This window comes from Anastrepha obliqua, chromosome 5 (genome assembly GCF_027943255.1).
Source record: "Anastrepha obliqua isolate idAnaObli1 chromosome 5, idAnaObli1_1.0, whole genome shotgun sequence".
In the NCBI taxonomy this organism is placed as follows: domain Eukaryota; kingdom Metazoa; phylum Arthropoda; class Insecta; order Diptera; family Tephritidae; genus Anastrepha; species Anastrepha obliqua.
In genome coordinates, this window is record NC_072896.1 from 20,682,332 (window position 1) to 20,703,846 (window position 21,515).

The following is a 21,515-nucleotide window of genomic DNA, read 5'->3' on the forward strand; positions in this document are numbered from 1 at the left end:
ACTACATATCCGGCAAAGATCTGTCCCTCCACGTACATGCATGGGGAATGTTTTTGCTGGTACTACAACAACAACAACAAGAACCATCTCTCACCTTCTATGACATTGCCCTGTTCTGTCCAGCTGTAGGTGTACTATTTTAGGTAGACAATTTTTTAATGTACTCGAAGTTCGCTGTTCTGCAGAAATCAGAGATATTGTAAAATTTTTAAAAAGCACACTCTGTTTTTGGGAGAGATAAAACAAGTTGCGCACGCGGTATCACAATGGTATATGAGCCGCAGGACAACCCCAGGACAACTTAACCTAACCTCAAAGAGTTTTGAAGAAATTTATGCTGCTTTCAAACACTATCGTACAGCTAAAAGGCAGGGCAGTTCCTCCAAGAAAAAAAATAATAATGTGGAGGTGAGCACACAACTTGCCATATATGGAAAGCTAAGTCAAAAATTCGAAAGGGTAGGGTTGTACAACTTGATAGCTGATCATACGAAATAATGCTTCTCACCTCTCACTATCATTCGCCGTGCTTTTCCTTCACGTTGGTGGTGCTATTAGCATTTACTAGAGACAGGGTAGGCTATCATCGTATTTAAAATCCCAGTGGAGAGTAAGGGAGAACAACTAGAACAAGGTGAACATCGTCCGGAGACGGACTAGGGTCACGAGACCGAAAACTCCTACCCGAAACTAATTGACGCGAAACCGCAACAGCAATTGATAATCGAGGCCAACGATGCCGACCAACGCGAAAGTTGAAGGCCAATGATTACAGACTTTAAACATGGCATATAAGGAAAATACTACAACCCGGAAAAATGGCAGAGATTGCAGATGAACTTGCGGAGGCAGTACTCCACCCAGGGCTGGCATGCTAAGAAAGAAGAAGAAGTCAAAAATGCGAAAACATTTCATGCCTGGATATGGATTAAAAATGAAGTACGACAAAAGTTAGCCAATAACGAATTATGATAATATTGGATTGTTCGAAAAACAATTTCGTTTTTTCTTTTTTGTGTGGATATATCGAGCTTCGAGGTTAAACCAAGGCCTTTCAGGTGGTCATAAACAGTTGAATGCGATAAATTTAACCTCTCTCGCCGATCTCACGTGTTCTTAATCGTCGGTTTGCATCAACTAATGCCTTTAACGCGTCTTTATCAATCAGCTTCAACCGGCCTTGCAGAACGTGGTGCATTATCGACATCAAAATTGGCGGAACGAAATTTTGCAGACCAGTTCTGGCACTGGCGTATTGCCATCAACACATCTTCTCCATACACATCGGTTCATTTCTTTCTGGCTTGAACAGCATTTTTACCTTTTCTATAGTAAAAAAAGTAAAATATGACGAAAATGCTGCTTATTGCTCGCCATATTTAAAAGGGCACCGACCAAAAACTGCTGCGTAAAATCAATTAAACTTATTCACACACAAGATTTGCTGTCAGCTGTCAAAATATATAATGACAAGGCGACTTAAGTGTGAAGTTAGCTGTGAAAAAATACAATTAAATCCTCTGTCGGGAAAAAACGAACAACCGAACAACCCGATATGATAATTCTCGTTTCCACGACAGTCGGTTCTACGTTACCGAAACGACCCGGATTTATATCCGGCCAAGGACTGTCACTCCAGCAGCATTCCCTGTATGTAAGCATGGGGAATGTTTATGCTGTTACAACAACAACAACATATGATAATTCTGCCATAAAAAATAAAATTGTTTGTGTAAAGTAAATTCATTTGGGAGGAAAATAGTTACAAATACTAGAAAAAATAAACGCAAATAAATGCAATCCATGCAGGTTGCAATAGTCCCATTACTATTTTTTGGTTTGTTTTCTAGTATACCTTCACTTTTTTCCACTTCCACACTTTTTCGGATTTCATAGGTAAAAAGCACATTAGTATTTAGGTATCATTGTATGTATGTATTGTATATTGTTTTATTCCATTTAATATAGGTATTTTTTGTTTTTGTGTTATTTAAATGGTATGTATGTTTGCGCATGTGTTTTTGTTATTTATTTATATGTATGTATATAAATGTATATTTCTAGCATGTGTGTCTATGTACTATGTATGTATGTATGGATGTATGTATGTACGTATGTATATAGCTGATTAATTAATTAATTAATTATACCGTTATTGCTACAAGAGATTCATCGCAATTCGTGTTGTGGTCAGTGGTGATTACACATTTTTCTTGTTTTTGTTTCTATTTTGTTTTTCTTTTTGCTTAATTTTATTATTCGAAGCTAGAAGTCTTTCGTTTCGTGCAACCGTTTTAAAAATGTATGTAGCCACCCACACCGCGCGCCTACATGGCTGCCACAGCTGCACACTGGTATTGATTGGTTAAAATATAGCTATGTATGTAAGTATTTAATGTTAATTTTCATTTTCATTATCATTTTAGTTTTACTTCACTTGCGTTTCGCTACGTTTTCTTTGTTCTTGTGTTCGTGTTCTTCCTGGCTATGCTATTCACTTTGTATGCAATTATTTTTTTAGTAATAATACAAAAAGTACAGCAAATATAATATTTCACGTAATTAGTGTCGTCGTCATCGTCGTCGTCGTCATCAACGTCCGAGTCAGACTCAAAACGTCATTGGCGCCGCGTCGTCCGTCCATTTCAATTGCAGATTTTCGTGTGCGCACTGTTATGGCGAAAAGTCATTTTTTAATTATCATAGGTATACAAGTAAATTACGAATAAATTAAAACTTAACAAATACAGTTACAATAGTTACACGCATATACAATACAAATACTTTAAATTTAATAATTTTAGTTTATTTTTTTTTTTTTTTGTTTTTGTGTGTCGTTTTACTAACCTTTTTCATATGCTTTCCAATACACTGTGATTTCTACAATGTTTTTTTGTTTTTGTTTTTTTTCTTTTTGTTTTTTGTTTGTTTCGTTCTAGTTTTGGTGTTGCATATGCGTTTGTATACATGCACAATAAAGATTATTCACTTAATATAATATATTTAGTATAAACATAAAAAATATTTACTGGTATTCAGAATATTCGACATACATAAATTACTTCGTTCATTTTACTCACGCAAGCTATGCGATTAGGTTGTTAAAATGGAATTTTTCAAATTGGTTTTTACATAAAAAATAGATATCCAGTTGAGTGTTTTTTTTTTTTTTTGTTTTTTTCTCCTTCTTTTTGACACTTCAAAATGCGAAAACGCCAATTTTATAGAAAACAAATATGGCTACATTTAACTACTAATTGCAATTTTAGTCGATTGATGTAAAAATTTTCGAATTTGTAATCATTTAATTGCATAGCTTTTGTCTAGTAATACTTTTCCACCGATTTTCTAATTACTTAAATTAGTTCCAGATAAATTAATTATAAAAGCTTTGCGCTTTTTACAAATATAATATATATATAATATATTAATGTAAATCATATATTAAAATATTCACTGAGCCTATATGCACTGCGATAATTAATTCTTAAGGAAAAATTTTCAATTCAATCACTTATAAGCAACCAAAAAAAAAAAACAAAAAACGAATTTAGCTCTTGCATTTGCTCTGCTCAACGATTCAATTTTTGCTTCATATTCTAAGTTATTTGCTTTATTTCGCGGCTATCCTGCCTGCACTTTTTAATCGTTGCATAAAAGCATACATTTTTAATTTGACTACATATTTTGCGCGTTTGTTTATATACTCAGCTACCACTCGTTTTTTTTTTTTTTCTTCTTTTACAAAATGAATAAATACTTAAAAATATTGCACAACGAAAATAAACATGTAAATTATAGACATATAAGCATGCAAATATCAGTGTGTGTATATGGTGATGTATGTGTATGTGTTGTATGGATATAAATTCTTAAATACTGGGCACAGGTTATCGGTCGTTGATTTACTTAATTTCAGCATCGTTTCGTCACAATTGCAGACGTTTTGAAAACATTCGTGTGTATGATTAAACTACAAATTTTTATAATTTTCCTTTTGTTTACGTACATTCCGGCTAATTGTTGTTAATTGTTAATCGAATTTTTAAGTAGCAGCGGCAAACCAGTTTTAGTTTTTGATTTTGAAACAAGTATAGTTGCAGTCTTGCCACCGCCACCGCCACCGCCACCGCCACCGCCAGCACTAGGCATTTGTGTAGCCACCTTATTGGGCGACACAACAGCCGAAGCGGCAGCAGCAGCAGCCGCGGCCGACACTGTAGCTGTTGCAGTTGCCACAGCGCTAGCGTTAGCAGTCACTGTGCTTGTAGTGATAGTCAATGTTGCTGTACAACCGGTTACCAAGTGTTGTTGCAAGTTAGTAGTTGCAGTGGCTAGTTGTGTGTTTCTGCTTGCTGCTGCTTGCGTCTGACGTTGATGCAGCTCCTGTAGTAGCACGGAATGCTTGTTCATTGCACGCAACACTTGTGGTCTTATTAATTTATCACTGCCGGCTGGTTGATGCAACTGCTGTTGAAGCTGCTGCTGGTGCTGTTGATGTTGGTGATTCATTAAACTGCTATTGTAGAATTTTTGTGCGTCATCACCTGCTTCGTTGAGAGATTGCAATTGTGAGTGAATTGATGTAACATTGGAAAGGGTGCTCTCTGTGTCGCCACCAACGCCGCCACCACCGCCACAGCTGCTGCCTGTAGCCGAAGTACCGACATATTTTCTAATGGTAATCGTCTGCTGTTGTAATTGTTGTTCTATACCTGAAACCTGAAAAGTATAAAACAGTATTAGCTTAAATATAGTGCAATTTGTGAGCTGTCGAGGAAAAACTTTCACCTGAATAAGTTACAGGTTAGGTTAGGTTAGGTTAAATGGCTGCCCTTGCTTGGGGACCACTTGGACAAATATTCAAAATTCGTGAGTTGTGAATAAGTTACAAAATGCATACCTTTTTAAAATAGCTCAAATCTTTATCTCAAGTGCTTTTTGCTGGATGAATGATATTTTCCATGTCTTTTTGTACACTAAACAATTCTGTTATGTGCTTGGAAAAGAGTGCATTCAACTCGCTCAGTTTCGCCATTTGCTAAATAAAAAATAAAAATTATTCGCCAAATCTAATCAATGTAAAGTTCACTATTTCTTACGTTAGGATCAAGACTTTTATCGCGTAAACTCTTATTTGCTGCTTTCAATTCGATTTCTTGACTCATTAATTCATTTTCTAGTGATTCGATGCGCCCTTTCAGTAAACCTATTTCACGCCGTAAATCTTCCGCTATCTCACCCCCGCCTGAAGCTCCAGAAGCAACGCTCCCCCCGCCGCCTGCACGAATTACGTCCAGCTCTCGTTTTAATCTTATATTTTCCTCCTTGTAGGTATGCAACTGACGTTTCCACTCGTCTACATTGGCGGTGGATTCCTGTTAGAAATTTATTATTTGTTAAAAGAAAATCGTTTAAAAGTAAGACTGCGCTTAAATACCTGCAATGCACTTGTCAGGCGTATATTGTTGTTTTTCAATGTGGCCAATTCGATTTCCCACTTCTTAGCATTGGCACAACTGCAATAGAAAAGTTTAAGACATACGTATACACATTTGCAAACAAAATTGTATTTAAATTTTCCACTTACCTTTGAGCTAATGCCATTTTAAGTCGTTCATTCTCGTATTTAAGTTGCTGTTCACCAGTAGCACCAGCACTCCCACCTGTATGCACACCCACAATACTGCCACTGGAGGATACTGTTACCGCCGGGGGTGCAGGCGATGGTGCGGCACCTGCAGCCAGGTCCTGTTTTGTTTCCGCTGCCGGTAGCAGCTTATGAGATGGACTATCCGGATTGGCATTTTGCGTATTCGTATTGGACATATTTGGTGGTTCCACAGTATGCGGATCAATGGCGGTGTTATCGTTCTGTTGCATACGCGACGAAATAGGTGATGTATTGGCAGACGTTGTAGGCGTAACAGCAGTGGAGCCTGTAAGTAAGTGATACCAAGTAAGTTGATAAGTTGAATGTTAATACATTTTCGTTAACAAACCATTTGCAGCCTTTATTGCATTTTTTGTTGCCTCCTTCACTTCTTGGAACTTTTCCACGAACTGAAAACGTTAAAAATTTTTTTTTAAGAATTTATACATCTTTTTGTGTGGCGTTAATTACATACCTTCGTCAATTCGGCCTCAGAAGCAAATCCTAAGCCGTAAACCGTATTGGCACGCACATCACTCCACTGCCCAAACTTCTGCGATGTCTGCGTAAACGTCATATTGGGTGTTATTGTTGAATTAATAACGGCTTTTGTGCCTTCCACACTAATGATGCGATACAGGTTGCGAGACGAGTCGTAAAAGAAACTCACATTCACCGCTTTCATACTGGCCGTAATCCATGTGCGCTTTGTCTTCGGGTCAATGTGGAAGACATGAGCCTGGCAGGTGAAAATCGGTTGTTCGCTGATGGCAAAAATTTGTATATTTACACAGATGCAAATACAATTAGTAAAGAAATAAACTTAAACCCAAACTAACCAAATTTCAGCCAATCTTAAAAATTCTATGAATATCTCATTAGTTAAGTGAGTTGTTGTAATTACTTTCCCACCTATTACAAGGAGTAATGAATAAAACAGCTCATTACCTATCTTAGGCTTTTCATATTAAATCAAGGAATCCCCAAGCGACTGCCGCCCCAAAAAAATTGAAAGCATAGTTAAAAGTTGACAGTACGAACTGGCCTACCACAAAACAGAATTTTGCATACGTATCATTTCCTGCGCAGTAATTTGATAAGAATTTTGTTTATAGTAAAATATACAACTTTCTACTTTTTATGCCATATTTATTTGAGGTATGGGCTAGTTGAAATAGGCAATACACGGGCGGGGACACTTGCAAAAGCAGCAAATAGGCCGAATACAACTTGGTTTTTTGACGAACTGCTACACAACACGTTTTATTTCAAAATAAAATATATAAAGTGCATTAACAATTTTCCAATATTTACCCCATTTTCTTTGTTTGGTCGTGAAAACTCCGGCTTTTTCCGTTTTTTGCGAAAAATTTTTCGGTTTCGATTTTTCCAATTATTCTAGTGTTGGTGTCAAAAAGATACTGCGATGCCAGATTGACGACTATTGTACTAAACTGTTATAATTATCATACATGCCAATTGGTATATAAGAAAGTGGTTCTGCAGCATGTGGCTTAAAAAATTCAGTAGCACAATTATAACAGTACTGACAGAAAATGTTTATGACAGGAGAAGGCTCAAATGTTACTGTTAAGAGTTTTTCATACGATTAAGTTTTGAAAGAATTCTTAATAAAGGATTTTAAAACTTTATCAATATGGAGATACCACGGAGTTTTACATCACGTTCCCATGACAAACTGTTCTACGTTACCGGAACGACCCGGATTTATATCCGGCCAAGGACTGTCACTCCAGCAGCATTCCCTGTGCATGTATGCGGAATATTTATGCTGTTACAACAACAACACATCTCTCATTTTTTAAATGCTAAGTGAATATATAAAATATACGAAAAATAAAATCAATTGTCACTTTGAGTTAAGCTCCTTACTAGCGTGGTGAAAGGACGAAATCGCTTACTAGCGAATCTTCAATTTAGTACCCATAAAAAATTGTATGTAACATTTGCGCCTTCTCATTTCAAAATTTCCAATTATACTTCTAAATGTATATGGCCATCGCAAAATTGCTCTACGATAAGAAGGTCGAATAGACATATAGGTTATAATTAAAATAACTCAAGAGTGTAAATGTGTGAATTATGTAAAATGTGTCAATGAGTAATGGTGCTCACACTCGCCAACATAAACGTGCGCCTGTGTCAGCTGACACGATGAAACTAATGAAAGCCCAATGTAAATCAATTTTCACTACCGTTCCGTTCCGTAGTATCGTAGATGGTTGTTTCATCGTGTCAGCTGATACGGGCGTACGGGCGTACTTTATGTTGATGAGTGTGACCATCATAAAGGTAGTAACGGTACAGACAGAATAAAAGCTATGGGAATAACGGAACAGACAAGTACAAGTTTTTTTATAAAAATAAATAAATAAAAAAAGTGGAGTACCCTAATATTTAAAAAAAAATGTATATGATTTCTAGACAACCAAATATTTCTTATTTTAAAATACTTCACAACATTTGAAATAGAAATAGATTGGGAAATGCACCTGTGCTATGTCCCGATTTACACGAGGAGACATCTGGAAGGGAGACACTGGAAATTCTCTTTTGATGTTTCATTCGCGTACACACGGGCAAAAATGTTTCCGCGACATTTTGACATTTAATACTTTAGCATCGTCTGGTTCGGATGTATTCTAGCACGCGCTTACGTGTAAAGCAGAGAGCGTTCGACAACAGTTTCTTAAATATATGAATGAAAAATGCAAACTGGTTAAATAATAAATAATTTGTTGTTTTTTTATTGAAATATATTTATAAATTCTTATACTTGAATAAAAAAAATTAAATTAAAAATACTTCATATGTAAATAATTAACTTGAGTATCTAGAAATGCAGGGAAAAATTAGAAATCAACATAAACATGTCCCATAACTATTTTAAATTATACCTACTTTACTAGCAAAAATAATCGTGCATTTCCCAAGCAGCGTTCGGATGTTTGTCATCGTTGTTATCTTCCGTTTGATTGAAAACCAACACATAACTTAGAACTTTCTTCGACAAAAGAAGAAAACGAATGAAGCAACTGTCAAAAATTGCTTTAAGAGTACGAGAGACAAAATCCCTTCTCTCTACCCCGACCGTCCTTCGCCCTTGAACAAAATGTTTCCCTTCCAGATGTCTCCTCGTGTAAATCGGGTCTATAGTTATCGATAAGAATTTTCCAATAAGTAGTTGGAACTGACATTGATTATCGTCTTCTGATTGGAATGGCAGAGTTATCAATAGCGAGTAGTAAACAGTGTTGCGAGAAAACTTACGCGTAGTAAACAATTAAGTTATGCATGAAAACACTTTGGGAAAACTGCAAGAACTTGTAGTATACGTTTACGTAGTCAGAGATTTAAGCAAAAATAAAATACATAATAGTATTTATAACCAAATTTATTCATAAATTTTCCTTTTTTGCCACATTTGACACATTAAGTGCGCTATCATGCAAAACTGTATTTCACATGAATGCTGCAACACTGATGTGTACTGTGTGTACCCATTTGTCAATTTTTCGCAACGGCATAGCAGCGATAGCGACAGTGGTTCTTATACAATTTTTTAAGTTAATTCTAGCAGTAATCCTTACAGGAAAATAGTTGGAAAATTGTGCAAAACGTGCAAACGCTGCTTGCTATAAGCGCAAAAGGTTCCATGCAGCGAGGGAAACGTACAGATCGGGCAAGTTGAACCATCAGCGGTAGTTACTGAGTACTACCTACACATATGACTTAAGACCGCTGATAGGAATTTTTGGGCTTGGACGATTTTGTTGCCAACAGCAGTTACCAATACGCGCAACTGTTACAGTTAAATCAATTAAATTTAATTATATTTGGGTCGCCGCACATATGGACTACTGAAAGTTTTGATAGAAAATCAGCATCGTTTTTACAACGCCCTTGTATGTAGGCGATTAAGGGATGCTCATGCTTGTTATCTGTGACAGTAGAAGAACTTCCAATAGAAAATAACGGTAGGGAAATGGTGTAAATGATTATTGTATAGATGGAGCAGGAGCAAAGATTTTTTCCATTTATATGAAATATATTGAAAATGTGTTAGTTCGCTATGACGGCTGAACTACAAAACATTGATTTGTGAAAAGTGAAATGGGCGTAGTGCCAATCTTGTTTTTTAACCAATGTATGCTAATTGGAGAGATTTATGTTGCACTGAATTGGGTACACCAAAAATAAATAGCATGCGTTAGAAAAGCTGAACGCTAACATAATTTGTAGTGAGGCAACGGATACTTAAATATCGGTGGTATCAAAAGTGCTGGTCACTTTATCATGACATCAACAAAATTGATAGTTATAAGTACTTGTTGTTGTCATACTTTATGGCAGTTTACCATAGTGCATAGAAAGATTAATGACCTCAATTGGAGACAGATATAATGGTTCGAAATTCCTTTAGTAATTTTGTACAAACAATTCATTGCCTATCAATAATTTCATTATCGTTAATCCCTTCAGCTTTTGTGCGTGCGAGTGAGAAATTAAAATGTGGAATATGATGTGCGACGTAATGCCAACGATTTCGGAGGATAGCATCTCCCAGAGATCCTCACAATTTAGCGGCGAAGATGCCAACTTCGAGCAGCTAATGGTGTCTATGTTGGACGAGCGTGACAAATTGATGGACAGTTTGCGCGAAGCTCAAGAGCGGCTCAGTGAAACGGAAGTAAAACTGCACGATGTGGAAAAAGAGCGTGATAGCTTACAGCGGCAGATAAATGCTAACTTACCTCAAGTAAAATTGCAAAGCGTAAAATATTTAAAAACAAAGTGCACATTAAATTTAAAAACATTTCAGGAATTTGCAACCTTAACGAAGGAACTTACGCAAGCACGTGAAACGCTGCTTGAGCGTGATGAGGAAATAGGCGAGCTGAAAGCTGAACGCAACAATACGAGGGTGAGTGCTATTCGTTTTGAAAACGTAAAATTTTTATAATAGGCTAAAAGCGTCGAAATTTTAGTTCAACAAACAAATTTTCAGTGTTTAATGTACCTACATAATTTAATTATATTCCTCTTTCTTCGTACTAATTAATTTTGTGTATTTTCTTAATGTTACGTTCAGTTACTGTTGGAGCATTTAGAATGTCTGGTGGCGCGACATGAACGTTCTTTGCGAATGACGGTTGTGAAGCGACAGGCGGCTGCTCAAAGCGGGGTCTCCAGTGAGGTGGAAGTACTAAAAGCATTAAAGAGTCTATTCGAGCATCATAAAGCGTTGGACGAAAAAGTGCGCGAACGTCTACGTTTATCAATTGAAAAGAATAGTTCACTCGAAGAGGAATTAAACGCAACCAAAGAAGAGGTGTGCCAATTTATAAGCAAGATTCATTAATTACTTTTATTAATGTTACACATATATCAATTCGTTTAGCTTCAGCAATATAAAACTGGTGCAATACAAGCCAATCGTGATGCTAGCAATGAGAATGGAGTGAATGAGAAGGTAGTGCCTTATTACCTATTTGTATTTTAATATGTTCGTTTTTGGTTTCTAATACACATTAACCATTTGTCAATAGGTTGGTAGCGGGCTTAACGGTGAATCAAATGAGGCAAACGATTATGCTGCAAAAACGCATGAGCTGCAAACAATAATCGAGAAGCAAGTAAGAAAGTTGTAAAACTGGCGCCAAATAGCATTGTTAAATTTCTTTTTCAATTTTATAGACAGCTGAGCTATCGCAATGGCAGCGGCGTGTCTCTGATTTGAACAGCAAAATATGCGAATTGGAGGAGAGTTTAAGCAGAACTCAAAAGGAGTTGTGCAAGGCGCAAGAACAATGTTCGAAGTTACAAAGAGATTTGAGAGAAAATGTCGCACAGAAGGAAGATCAGGTGGGTTAAATGTTGCAGTACTTATAGTCAATAGCGGGCGCCCGAGCCGAATGGATTGGTGCGTGACTACCATTCGGAGAACGTAGGTTCGAATCTCCGTGAATGCCAAAATGAAGCACAAAATTTTTCTAAAAGAGGTCGCCCCTTGGCAGTCAATGGCAAACCTCCGAGTGTATTTCTGCCATGAAAAAGCTTCTCATAAAAAATATCGCCCGCTCGGAGTCGGCTTAAAACTGTAGGTCCTTCCATTTGTGGAGCAACATCAAGACGCACGCCACAAATAGGAGGAGGAGCTTGGCCAAACACCCAAAAAGGCTGTAAACGTCAATTTTTAATTTTTTTATTTTATTTTTATGGTCAAGAGTCTATCTCTGTTCAAGACTATCAATATGCAATTTGCGCATATTTAATATTTGAAAAAAATTATCTTTACAGGAGGAACGTATCGCCACTTTGGAGAAACGTTATTTAAATGCTCAACGTGAATCGACGTCTTTGCACGACTTGAACGAGAAACTGGAGCAGGAATTGCGCCATAAAGAAGCACAAATTAAGGTAAGGCAACAAAAGCTTTAGGTCCAATAATTTTCAGAAACCATTCATACGTCCTTGTTATAGTTACACGAAGAGAAGATTTGCGCAATCGAGGAAAAATTGGAGTTGTCTGAACAAAAGTTGGCTCAACAGGCAAAATTACAGCCTGACATGGAGGAGCAGCTTAAAGCTCGCATGGAAGCTTTGACAAAGGTAGGAAATAAGGTATGCGCGATTGAATTACTTACAAATGTGATGTGATGTGATGTGTAGTACGTATGTAGCTGCGTTTGTATGTTTGTGCGACGCTTGATTTTGGTATACATGTACGTAGATTCCTACATTTTAATTTATGTCCTAAATTGTCCGAAAGTTAGTAGATCTAATTAGAACTTGCCACCGACAATTAATTCGTGCTTTCCACTCTTCATTGCTTTGCAGGCACAGGAGCGCCATGGTTCAGCAGAAGATCGTATACAGCGTCTAGAGGCCAACTTGGATGAGAAAAACGCAGAGGTTTTAAGACTGAACCAAAGATTAAAAATGAACGAGGAGCACAATTTAAGGTTGTCGTCCACTGTGGACAAACTGCTTTCGGAATCGAACGAGCGGTTGCAAGTACATTTGAAGGAGCGTATGCATGCGCTTGATGAGAAGAATACCCTCTCTCAGGAATTGGAGAAAGCGCGCAAAATGGCCGAAGAACTGCATCATCAGAAGGGTGAAATTATGAAGGAATTGTCGAAGACACGTTTGGAAATTGAGAATTTCAAGCGACAGTTGTTGCAGCAAGAAATCGCCTACAACATACAACAAACCGAAGCGCTCACCCGCAGTCTATCGCCCAGCAGCGCCGTAGATGGTGGTGCCTTCTCGCGTAGCACCTCGCACGCCAGTTTCGACACACACTCGTTGCGTCGCAGCAAATCGCGCATGCAAGAAGAGGCGAACATAGCACGTTCGATGGCCGAACAGGAATGGGAGAATCTGCAGCAGGCGCACGCACAACAGGCGTACGAAATGTCTGCCGCAGTAGCGGCTGCTGCCGCCGCCGAATGCGAGGACAGCGAAGCAGCGGCGGCAGCTGCCATGTTTGCCGCGTCCGACATGATGTCGCCGTCTGGACATGCAGATGCTCAAACGCTCGCCATGATGTTGCAAGAGCAATTAGATGCCATTAATAATGAGATTCGTTTGATACAGGAAGAGAAGCAATCAACAGAGGCGCGTGCGGAAGAGCTAGAATCGCGTGTGGGCAGTCTGGAGCATGTGAATTTGTTGGCGCGCGGTCGTTCGATGGATCGTCAAAGCCCACCAATGAGTGGGCGCAGCACACCGAATAGCCCAAACAGAGATTTCTTGCAGAAGTACCATACTGTAAGAAAATGCAACATCAAATAGCTTACATACATCAATTATCTATGAATTTGTTTTTTAACAGTTAAATTTGCCTGTTTTGTCGAGCGATATGTCACGCGATGACATTCATGGCATGTCTACCGCTGGCGATTCGAGTTCAGGTGGCGCAGCATCGCCATTAACTGCTAGATCCATGCGTCTTGAGCGCGTTGCGCAGGCGTTGGCACACAGCCAAGAGGAGCTACGCCGACGTTCGGTGGGCATCTCACCTAATCAAGGTGTTGACCATCCAAGGTGAGCAGTGATTGTGGACCATTTCTTTATTTTTTTTTTATAAATATATTTTATTCATTGCAGTCATGTGGCTTTGCCACAGCTTAGTAACTATGGTCTTTCGCCGTTAAGTTCGCGTTATGGCAGTCAGGAATCGCTGAGTCGTCACTACAATACAATGGGCTCAATGACAATGCTGCAGACACCTACCACCACTGGGGGTCGTGATGTCGCTTCAGCGGTGCAAAAGAAAAAGGGTATCAAATCAAGTTTAGGCCGATTTTTCAGTAAGAAAGACAAAGTGAAAGGCGTCAAAGATACGTTGCCTGATGGCTCAACCAGTATGATGTCTATTGGCAATTTGTCGATGGGCCTGAGTGAAGGTGAATCGAATTATGATGTCATGAGTGTAACCGGTGGTATGGTGCCGCGTATGAGCAGTATGCCAGGGTCGAAAATATCTTCAGTTGATTATGGACGGCAGAAAAAGTTAGTCTACATTCAAGTTTTGTTGTTCTTATATTTACTTTACTGTGTATTCATGTTCTCCGAAGGGAACACGACTATAGAAATGATTTGCTTGGCGAGGCGATGAAAGCAGGAACACCGTTTGCGTTATGGAATGGTCCAACTATTGTTGCTTGGCTAGAGCTGTGGGTTGGCATGCCAGCATGGTATGTTGCAGCCTGTAGAGCAAATGTAAAATCGGGTGCCATTATGAGTGCGTTGAGTGACACTGAAATACAGCGCGAAATTGGTGAGTCCTCTGATATGTGCATATATACATACATATATATTAAGGCGAGTCGATTTAAAAATCGCTCATTGCTCTGTGAAAATCGTATTCTAGGGATCAAAATAAGAAACTTTGCCGAAGGAACCATACCTCTAAAATGAATTCTGATGTCCCCCAATTTGGGTCGAACGAAAAATCCCACTTTGACCCATTTAAAGTGCTCCAATCGAGTCCGAATGTATGACCGACCCCCACTAACTTTGGACGGCCGATCCACCCATGCCAGTGGCACACCGCCTGGAACTCCCCTGGGGGAGTCATTTCAAAATATCATCATTTTTGGCCTTTACATGAGAAAAGAAACTAAAAAGTTCGACCCAAATTGGGGGACATCAGAATTCGTTTTAGAGGTATGGTTCCTTCGGCAAAGTTTCTTATTTTGATCCCTAGAATATGATTTTCACAGAGCAATGGGCGATTTTTTTGCCACTCCATAAATCGACCCGGCCTAATATATATATGTATATTTTTTTGTTATAAATATAATATGAATTCATTTTTGTTTCCACAGGCATAAGCAATCCACTGCACAGACTTAAATTACGCCTTGCCATACAAGAAATGGTTTCATTAACTTCGCCATCAGCGCCTCAAACGTCACGTACAACGTTGGCTTTTGGTAAGCAGAAATTACGAATTTAATTTGGTAAGGTACACTGCACTAGACAGGGCTAGTTTACTGGGATGGCAGCCCTTTGTCGAGAAACCCGAGTAATTCCGAGAACATAGAACCGACTGCCAGGGGAGTGGGCTAGTTTACTGGTAACTTCTACATATCGAAGCTCCCACAGCCACCAGAGGGAGTCTCTCTGGCCTCCTATGCTGACGATTGTTCGATAATGGCATTGGACAATGAAATCGATGGCCTGTGCATCAAAGTAAACGATTACCTCACCAGTCTTTCTCGCTTTTTCACTGCGAGGAATCTCCAACTTTTCCCCACTAAATTCACGGCAACCCTTTTTACCACCTGAATAAAGGAGATCAAACTACAGCTTAAGGTTAAAGCCGATGACACACCAATACCGACATTTTGGGCGTCACCATCGATATATTGCTCTCCTTTTCATAAGAGGCTCTTTCATTCTTATTGAATAATTGATGCGATGCGGTAGAGCCATCAACTTTAGATGGAACATACATTTTTTAAACTTATGAGGAAATAATTGGTTTGAATACCGGAATAAGAAATCTCAAACTATCACATTTTTCAAAACGAAAAAAAAAAAATTATTCGGGACTGGGGTCTAATATTTTTAACTTGGGATTTTTAAAGTATTTATTCACTACACTTTGGATTATCATTTTATTCATTTACCTAATTAAGTCACTTGAAACCATTTTACTTTAGTAAATATTCCCAGAAATAAACGTATTTTTTTGAAATTCAAAAGCAATAAAATTTGGAATATTGATGATATTTAACCCTTCGCTGGGCACCCGGGTCTAGCCGGACTGGCTTTTTTCGAATTTGAACGTGAATTTAACATATTTCTATTATAGCTAACGACTTGAGCTTCCAGGAAATCTAATTTTCTATCGATTTGTGGATATAACCTTTTAAAAAGAATCCTCAAACAGAACGAAAAAGGTCAGAGCCGGGTGCCCAACCGAAAGTTTTAAAAAAGGTGTCCAACGGAGGGTTAAGAATAACGTTACTTATGCGACCATAAAAGCCGAATTAAGCCGTACTTTCCCAACTTATTTCTAATGCATATCTTATTTTTAATTAACTCTGTACCCAATCAGGCTTCAATTAAACTTATTTTATCAAGGTCCCCTTGCTGCCTCGAATGCACTGACACAGAAAAAAAACAGTTTTTTTAATCTAATCTCCATGCATATTTTCAGGTGACATGAATCACGAGTGGATCGGCAACTATTGGTTGCCTGGTCTGGGCCTCCCGCAATATCGCACCACATTCATGGAATGTCTGGTAGATGCGCGCATGTTAGATCATCTAACGAAAAAAGATTTGCGCGGTCAACTTAAAATGGTGGATAGCTTCCATCGTACTAGTCTGCAATATGGAATTTCATGCTTGAAACGGCTCAACTATGATCGCAGTGAGCTGGAGCACAGGCGTAAAATGTCAGAAAACGGCCTTTGCGATGTGCTGGTGTGGAGCAACGACCGCGTAATACGCTGGGTATGCAGTATTGGATTGAAGGTAGGCAGGGTATTTTTGTTTCCGTATTTTACTTCAAATTTAATGCTATTTGTGCTCTCTGTGATTTGCAGGAATATGCTAATAATTTACTAGAGTCAGGTGTACACGGCGCACTCGTTGCATTGGATGAAAGTTTTGATTCTAATGCGATGGCTTTAGCCCTACAAATACCAACACAAAACGCACAAGTGAGTATTACAAGGCAATTTTCGTTTTTGCTTGGCAGTAAATTACTATTTTTTTTTTTTTTTTTTTTAAATCATTTTAGGCACGTCACACTTTAGATCAAGAATTCAATAATTTGCTGCAAATTGCCACAGATCGAAGGCCGGAAAATGAACAGCATAGCAATTCTTGATCCAGCTTTGGTATCACGGCCGACATGGCTGGGGAGTAAAATAGTAAACGTAATAGTAGAAACAGCCGTTGAAGCAACAGCTGCAGTACTAGTAAGCAACATGCAAACTAACAACAGCAACTACAGCCGCTACGCGCAAGCAAATATACATGAAGGCACATAGACGCCGCATAGCGCTGGATAAATTGAAAAAAATCAAAAACACACAAACACACACACACTATATCGAGCGTAGTAAATTACCATATTTCATGCATCTATAAATCAGTTGACAAAGTCATATGTTGCAGTGATATGCAGTGATCCAGTTGTATGTTAAATGTATTTGGTATTTATATATATTTCCTTTTTTAGTGAGCGTCTTAAATCTTTAAACATTATATATATATATATATACTTACAATAAGTATTCTAACGAAATTCATACGCATCATACATACATACCTATAACCATATTCAAGCACAATGTAAAGCGAGGCGTAAAGAAAAAGTAGACGTGGGTCTTGCGGTCAATGCTAACAACACAGCAGTCAGCAGGTCGCAATGACAGCTATTTGTGGACAAGACATAACTACGAAACATTGGTTGACTACAGCCAAACACATATACTCACATAATTCATTAATGTTTCGACGGAAACGCAAAAACCAGCATCAAGAGTTCGATGTGCAATGTTGAGTTCAATGTTAGCAGAAAAGCAGTGAATATTGTTTTTTGTATCGTAAACTTTTTAGTTTGCGTGCGTTATGTTTTACTGTCTCAATAGTGAGTTAACGTATTTTTTGCTCGATGTTACTTCCGGTCTAGGTAAGTGTTTGTATGATTTCATAGCCAACAAAAAAATTAAATCACAAAACAGGCCGCTTCGAAATTTAACTTACGCTATACTCCACAGCTGTGTCTCACCTGCTTGCTACCTTGCTTTCTTTCTCACTCTCCCTCTCTATTTTTTTCTTACCTATTCCCGCACGGTCGCGTGTTAGAAAAAAAAAACATTTTTTTACCATAATTTTTTACGTATATTTTACATAGTCGTTAGCTCCAAATAGAAGCATAAACAGTATTTTGCAGTTTTATAAGATAAAGTGAAAAAACTAGAACAAACAATTTAAGCATATGGTACATAAGTGGCGCCATATTCCAGCCTTCAGAACCTCAGTGCCCATACATTGCACTATCATAAGAATAAATAAGAATTTACCGAAAAAATATACGGTGTGCTATATCATCATTAACTGCTTCCAAAGTTGCTAATAAAAAATCTTGCTCTTCAAACAAAGCTAAAACCAAATAAATAAATAAACAAAAGTAAAACACTTGCATGCACGAACAAATTCACAATAATAAACAACAATTCAAACGATTGGCTTAAGTTTTTATATCTTCGTTCATGTAAAGCCAATGCGAGAAACAGCCATATAACCTGTCACTTAATTACCTAGCGCAACCTTGCCATAAATTGAACTTTCGCGACAAAGTTCCTATAGCAACAAGAAACAAGGGAGCAAAAATCTTCGTTCTCACGACAATCGGGTATACGCTATTTGTGTTATACTTGACCAGAGAGTGTCACTCACTCAGCGACGCTATAAATGTTTGGATAGTCTAGAAAAATATACGAACAACTTTCTCTTAGTTTCAAAACAATTATGTGCAATAGATATATATTTTTTTCTTAAATGCATTATGAACCCGCGCATTCATCAAAACAAAACAAACAAAAAAACAACTGTGTTCCATGCAAGAGTTCCTCTATTCTAGTAAATATAATAACAAAAAAGAATTGTATATTGTTCTCAACAATGCGTGTCGTTTCTCTGTATGCGGTAAAAACAGCTATGATGGTCTATATAATAACTTTATATGTAAAAAAAAAGTTACACAAATTATTAAAAATAGCAATAAAAAAATTTAACTATTGTCATTAAGTATTAAACGTTTAACCAAATATATAGCACGTGGTTTAAATTGATTTTAATTGGTATTAAAATTGTACGCTCTTTGCATTTTTTGTTTCTATTGTTTTTTTGTTGCTCGAGAAACGTCACAGCTGTTAATTCCCCCTACAATTTGAGATAAGCCAAAGTCGTTTTGTTTCAATTGTTGCTTTTTTTCTTCCAGTACCATACGCATATACAAATACAAATTCCACCTCATGACGATACAACCATACAGACATATACAAGTACATTAATAAATATAAAGCTGTTCAATTCACATGACTTCCTAACTTGCGGCCTATGTATTGATTGCTGTTGTATAGCATTAGCGAATTTCTAGTTCTTTTGTATAGCTTATATGCTGATATAAAAATTGAATAACAAAAACAACAACACTATTAGTCAAATGTAAACGAACTACATAACCGCATACATCATCATTTAGGCCATGTACACATACATACATTCTTACAAACATTTATAAATACATGCATATATATTTAGATTCAGCAAATGGTAAATTACAATAAATGTACATGTGTGTATGTGTATGTATATGCATACATGTATATGCATACGAAAAGTAATGAGCGCATAAATGTAACCATTAATCATTGACTAATCAAGTATTACCGGACAAAATTGCAAAACACAAGAAAACAAAAAACCAAAACAAAGAAATATTAATTGAAATTAAAAATGTGGCAGAAAACAAAGTTTAAAAACAAAACAAAAACTATTGAAATTAAAAAGCTTTAAAGGCACTACTTAACTATGATTAATTAAAAAAAGAAAACAAAAAAACAAAAACAAAAACAAAAAATATTCATTCGTTTAATGTATACCCCTACTATACGAGTAACAAATAGGCAAAACAAACAACAAACAAAAACAAAAAAATTAAATCGTTAAAGACATCAACAAATCAACGGAGCGTACGCATGCTAACTGAGATAAACAAATTGAAAGTTTGCAGTATATGGACAATTTTATACAATATACATAGCATTTTCATATTTATATACATACCTACAGTTACAGAACAAGTCAAGGGTGTTAGGGCAATCATGGCACAAATGTATGTATGTATGCATGTATGCATGTCAGAAACGCTACATACGATACGAGTATATTAATGATTAGGAAATTTTGAAAATTGCTGTATACATACATATATTTATTACAAGTATTCAATCTTTCAAAATAGGCAATAGAACCAAAACTGTTAATTAATTTAATTTAAATTTAAAATAATAATAAAATATTTATACCTAAAAATAATTCTAAATGAATGGCGCATACGTCTAGTACTGTACGTACTATCACACTTATTCTTGATTCTGTACTCAAATTTCGTACCGTACGAAAACGAATCACATACGCTTAACTCGCTCACTCGTTAGCCATCAATTTTTTAATTTTTTTTTTTGACAAACGCAAGAACTTTCTTGTTGCAGCCTCTACACCCTTCATTCTAAGCATGAAGAAGCGGAATTAGCCATTTTGTTATTATTGTTGTAACATCGTAAAACATTATCGATACATTTTTGGTGTTTTGCTGCTGAAGTGGCAGTCATTGGCCAAATTTAAATCCGGGTAGCTCCGGTAGCGTGGAACCGACTGTCATGGTAACGAGAAATTGAGCGATTCAGATATTAAATTTTGACAGTTTTACGCTTTCCATACTTAACCCTTTCGGTACGGAAAGCCGCTAACGGAAATACAAATTATTTTATATGTTTAATAGTTGCAATGGGTGAAATAAAAGTCTTTTGTCCCATCAAAATTGTAGGTATCTTCAAACATTGCCGGGACATATAAGTCCCGTTCGGACCGAAAGGGTTAAAGTATATAAACTCGCCTAAAAATTTGACACAAATAAAAAAACAAATCCGTTGGTAAACTCATGCCCGCGTCCAAGGCGAATGTATTCAAGGTGGTAGCATTCGAGCAACAACAAAACATTTTTAAGTTTGAACTGCCAAGAGAAAGAGAGTAGAAAAATGGAATGAGTGACAAAATTAATTTGTTGCACATTCACAACACAACAACAACTTTTCATCATTCCGTTTTACTGGCATTTCCAAATTAAAGGAGAGTTGAAGAACAAGCAATCAACTAATCTAATCACACCACCTTCTATAGATAATCATATTTTGACTCGCGAGCAACGGAAAAAAGCACATGAATTGGTTTTTTAAACTCCATTCAAATTGTATACCTTTTATCGGCGAACCAGAAAAAAAGTCTGTTCCGACTGAAAAGAGTGCAATTACAGTGGCAGCCAAAATAATAGCAGCGCGACATATTTCACAGTTTGGAAGATTTTTAAGTTGATTTTGTTTTTACTATAATTATTTTTTTATACTACAACAAAAACCAGATATGTAGGTAATTCAAAGTTTTAAATTTAAAAAAAAAAAAAATTGGCTTACACTACAACGAAAACCAGATATGTGCATAATTCAATGTTTCAAATTTTGTATACAATTAAAAAAAGGAAAAATGATTAAATCAAAAATTAAGAAAAATGCCGGGTATACAG

General features: G+C 37.1%; 3 protein-coding genes across 4 annotated transcripts; 1 reads left to right on the plus strand and 2 right to left on the minus strand.

The window, feature by feature from the left end:
• Positions 1 to 1,912: 1,912 nt before the first annotated feature.
• LOC129247556 (centrosomal and chromosomal factor-like) lies at positions 1,913 to 4,901 on the minus strand. The gene is made up of 2 exons (XM_054886724.1): positions 4,893 to 4,901; positions 1,913 to 4,722 (listed from the first exon to the last, which is right to left on the minus strand). The coding sequence occupies exons 1-2, from the start codon at positions 4,899 to 4,901 to the stop codon at positions 4,027 to 4,029; spliced, it is 705 nt and encodes a 234-aa protein (XP_054742699.1). The 3' UTR covers positions 1,913 to 4,026.
• Positions 4,609 to 7,075, minus strand: LOC129247230 (homer protein homolog 2). The gene is made up of 8 exons (XM_054886263.1): positions 6,968 to 7,075; positions 6,129 to 6,417; positions 6,003 to 6,063; positions 5,591 to 5,939; positions 5,441 to 5,519; positions 5,103 to 5,378; positions 4,904 to 5,041; positions 4,609 to 4,722 (listed from the first exon to the last, which is right to left on the minus strand). Exons 1-7 carry the CDS (start codon positions 6,970 to 6,972, stop codon positions 4,931 to 4,933), a joined length of 1,170 nt encoding a protein of 389 aa, XP_054742238.1. The 5' UTR covers positions 6,973 to 7,075; the 3' UTR covers positions 4,609 to 4,722; positions 4,904 to 4,930.
• A 2,133-nt stretch (positions 7,076 to 9,208) lies between these two features.
• On the plus strand, positions 9,209 to 20,251 carry LOC129247227 (liprin-alpha-1). 2 transcript variants are annotated; one of them, XM_054886260.1, is made up of 17 exons: positions 9,209 to 9,356; positions 10,157 to 10,433; positions 10,497 to 10,598; positions 10,767 to 11,006; positions 11,076 to 11,147; positions 11,224 to 11,310; positions 11,372 to 11,539; positions 11,975 to 12,094; positions 12,158 to 12,298; positions 12,515 to 13,450; positions 13,515 to 13,726; positions 13,790 to 14,194; positions 14,260 to 14,462; positions 15,013 to 15,120; positions 16,353 to 16,672; positions 16,744 to 16,860; positions 16,941 to 20,251. In XM_054886260.1, the coding sequence occupies exons 2-17, from the start codon at positions 10,185 to 10,187 to the stop codon at positions 17,028 to 17,030; spliced, it is 3,570 nt and encodes a 1,189-aa protein (XP_054742235.1). In that variant the 5' UTR covers positions 9,209 to 9,356; positions 10,157 to 10,184; the 3' UTR covers positions 17,031 to 20,251. The 2 variants fall into 2 exon arrangements, with proteins under 2 accessions (XP_054742235.1, XP_054742236.1); XM_054886261.1 differs by having other exon boundaries at positions 12,158 to 12,286.
• Positions 20,252 to 21,515: the final 1,264 nt, after the last annotated feature.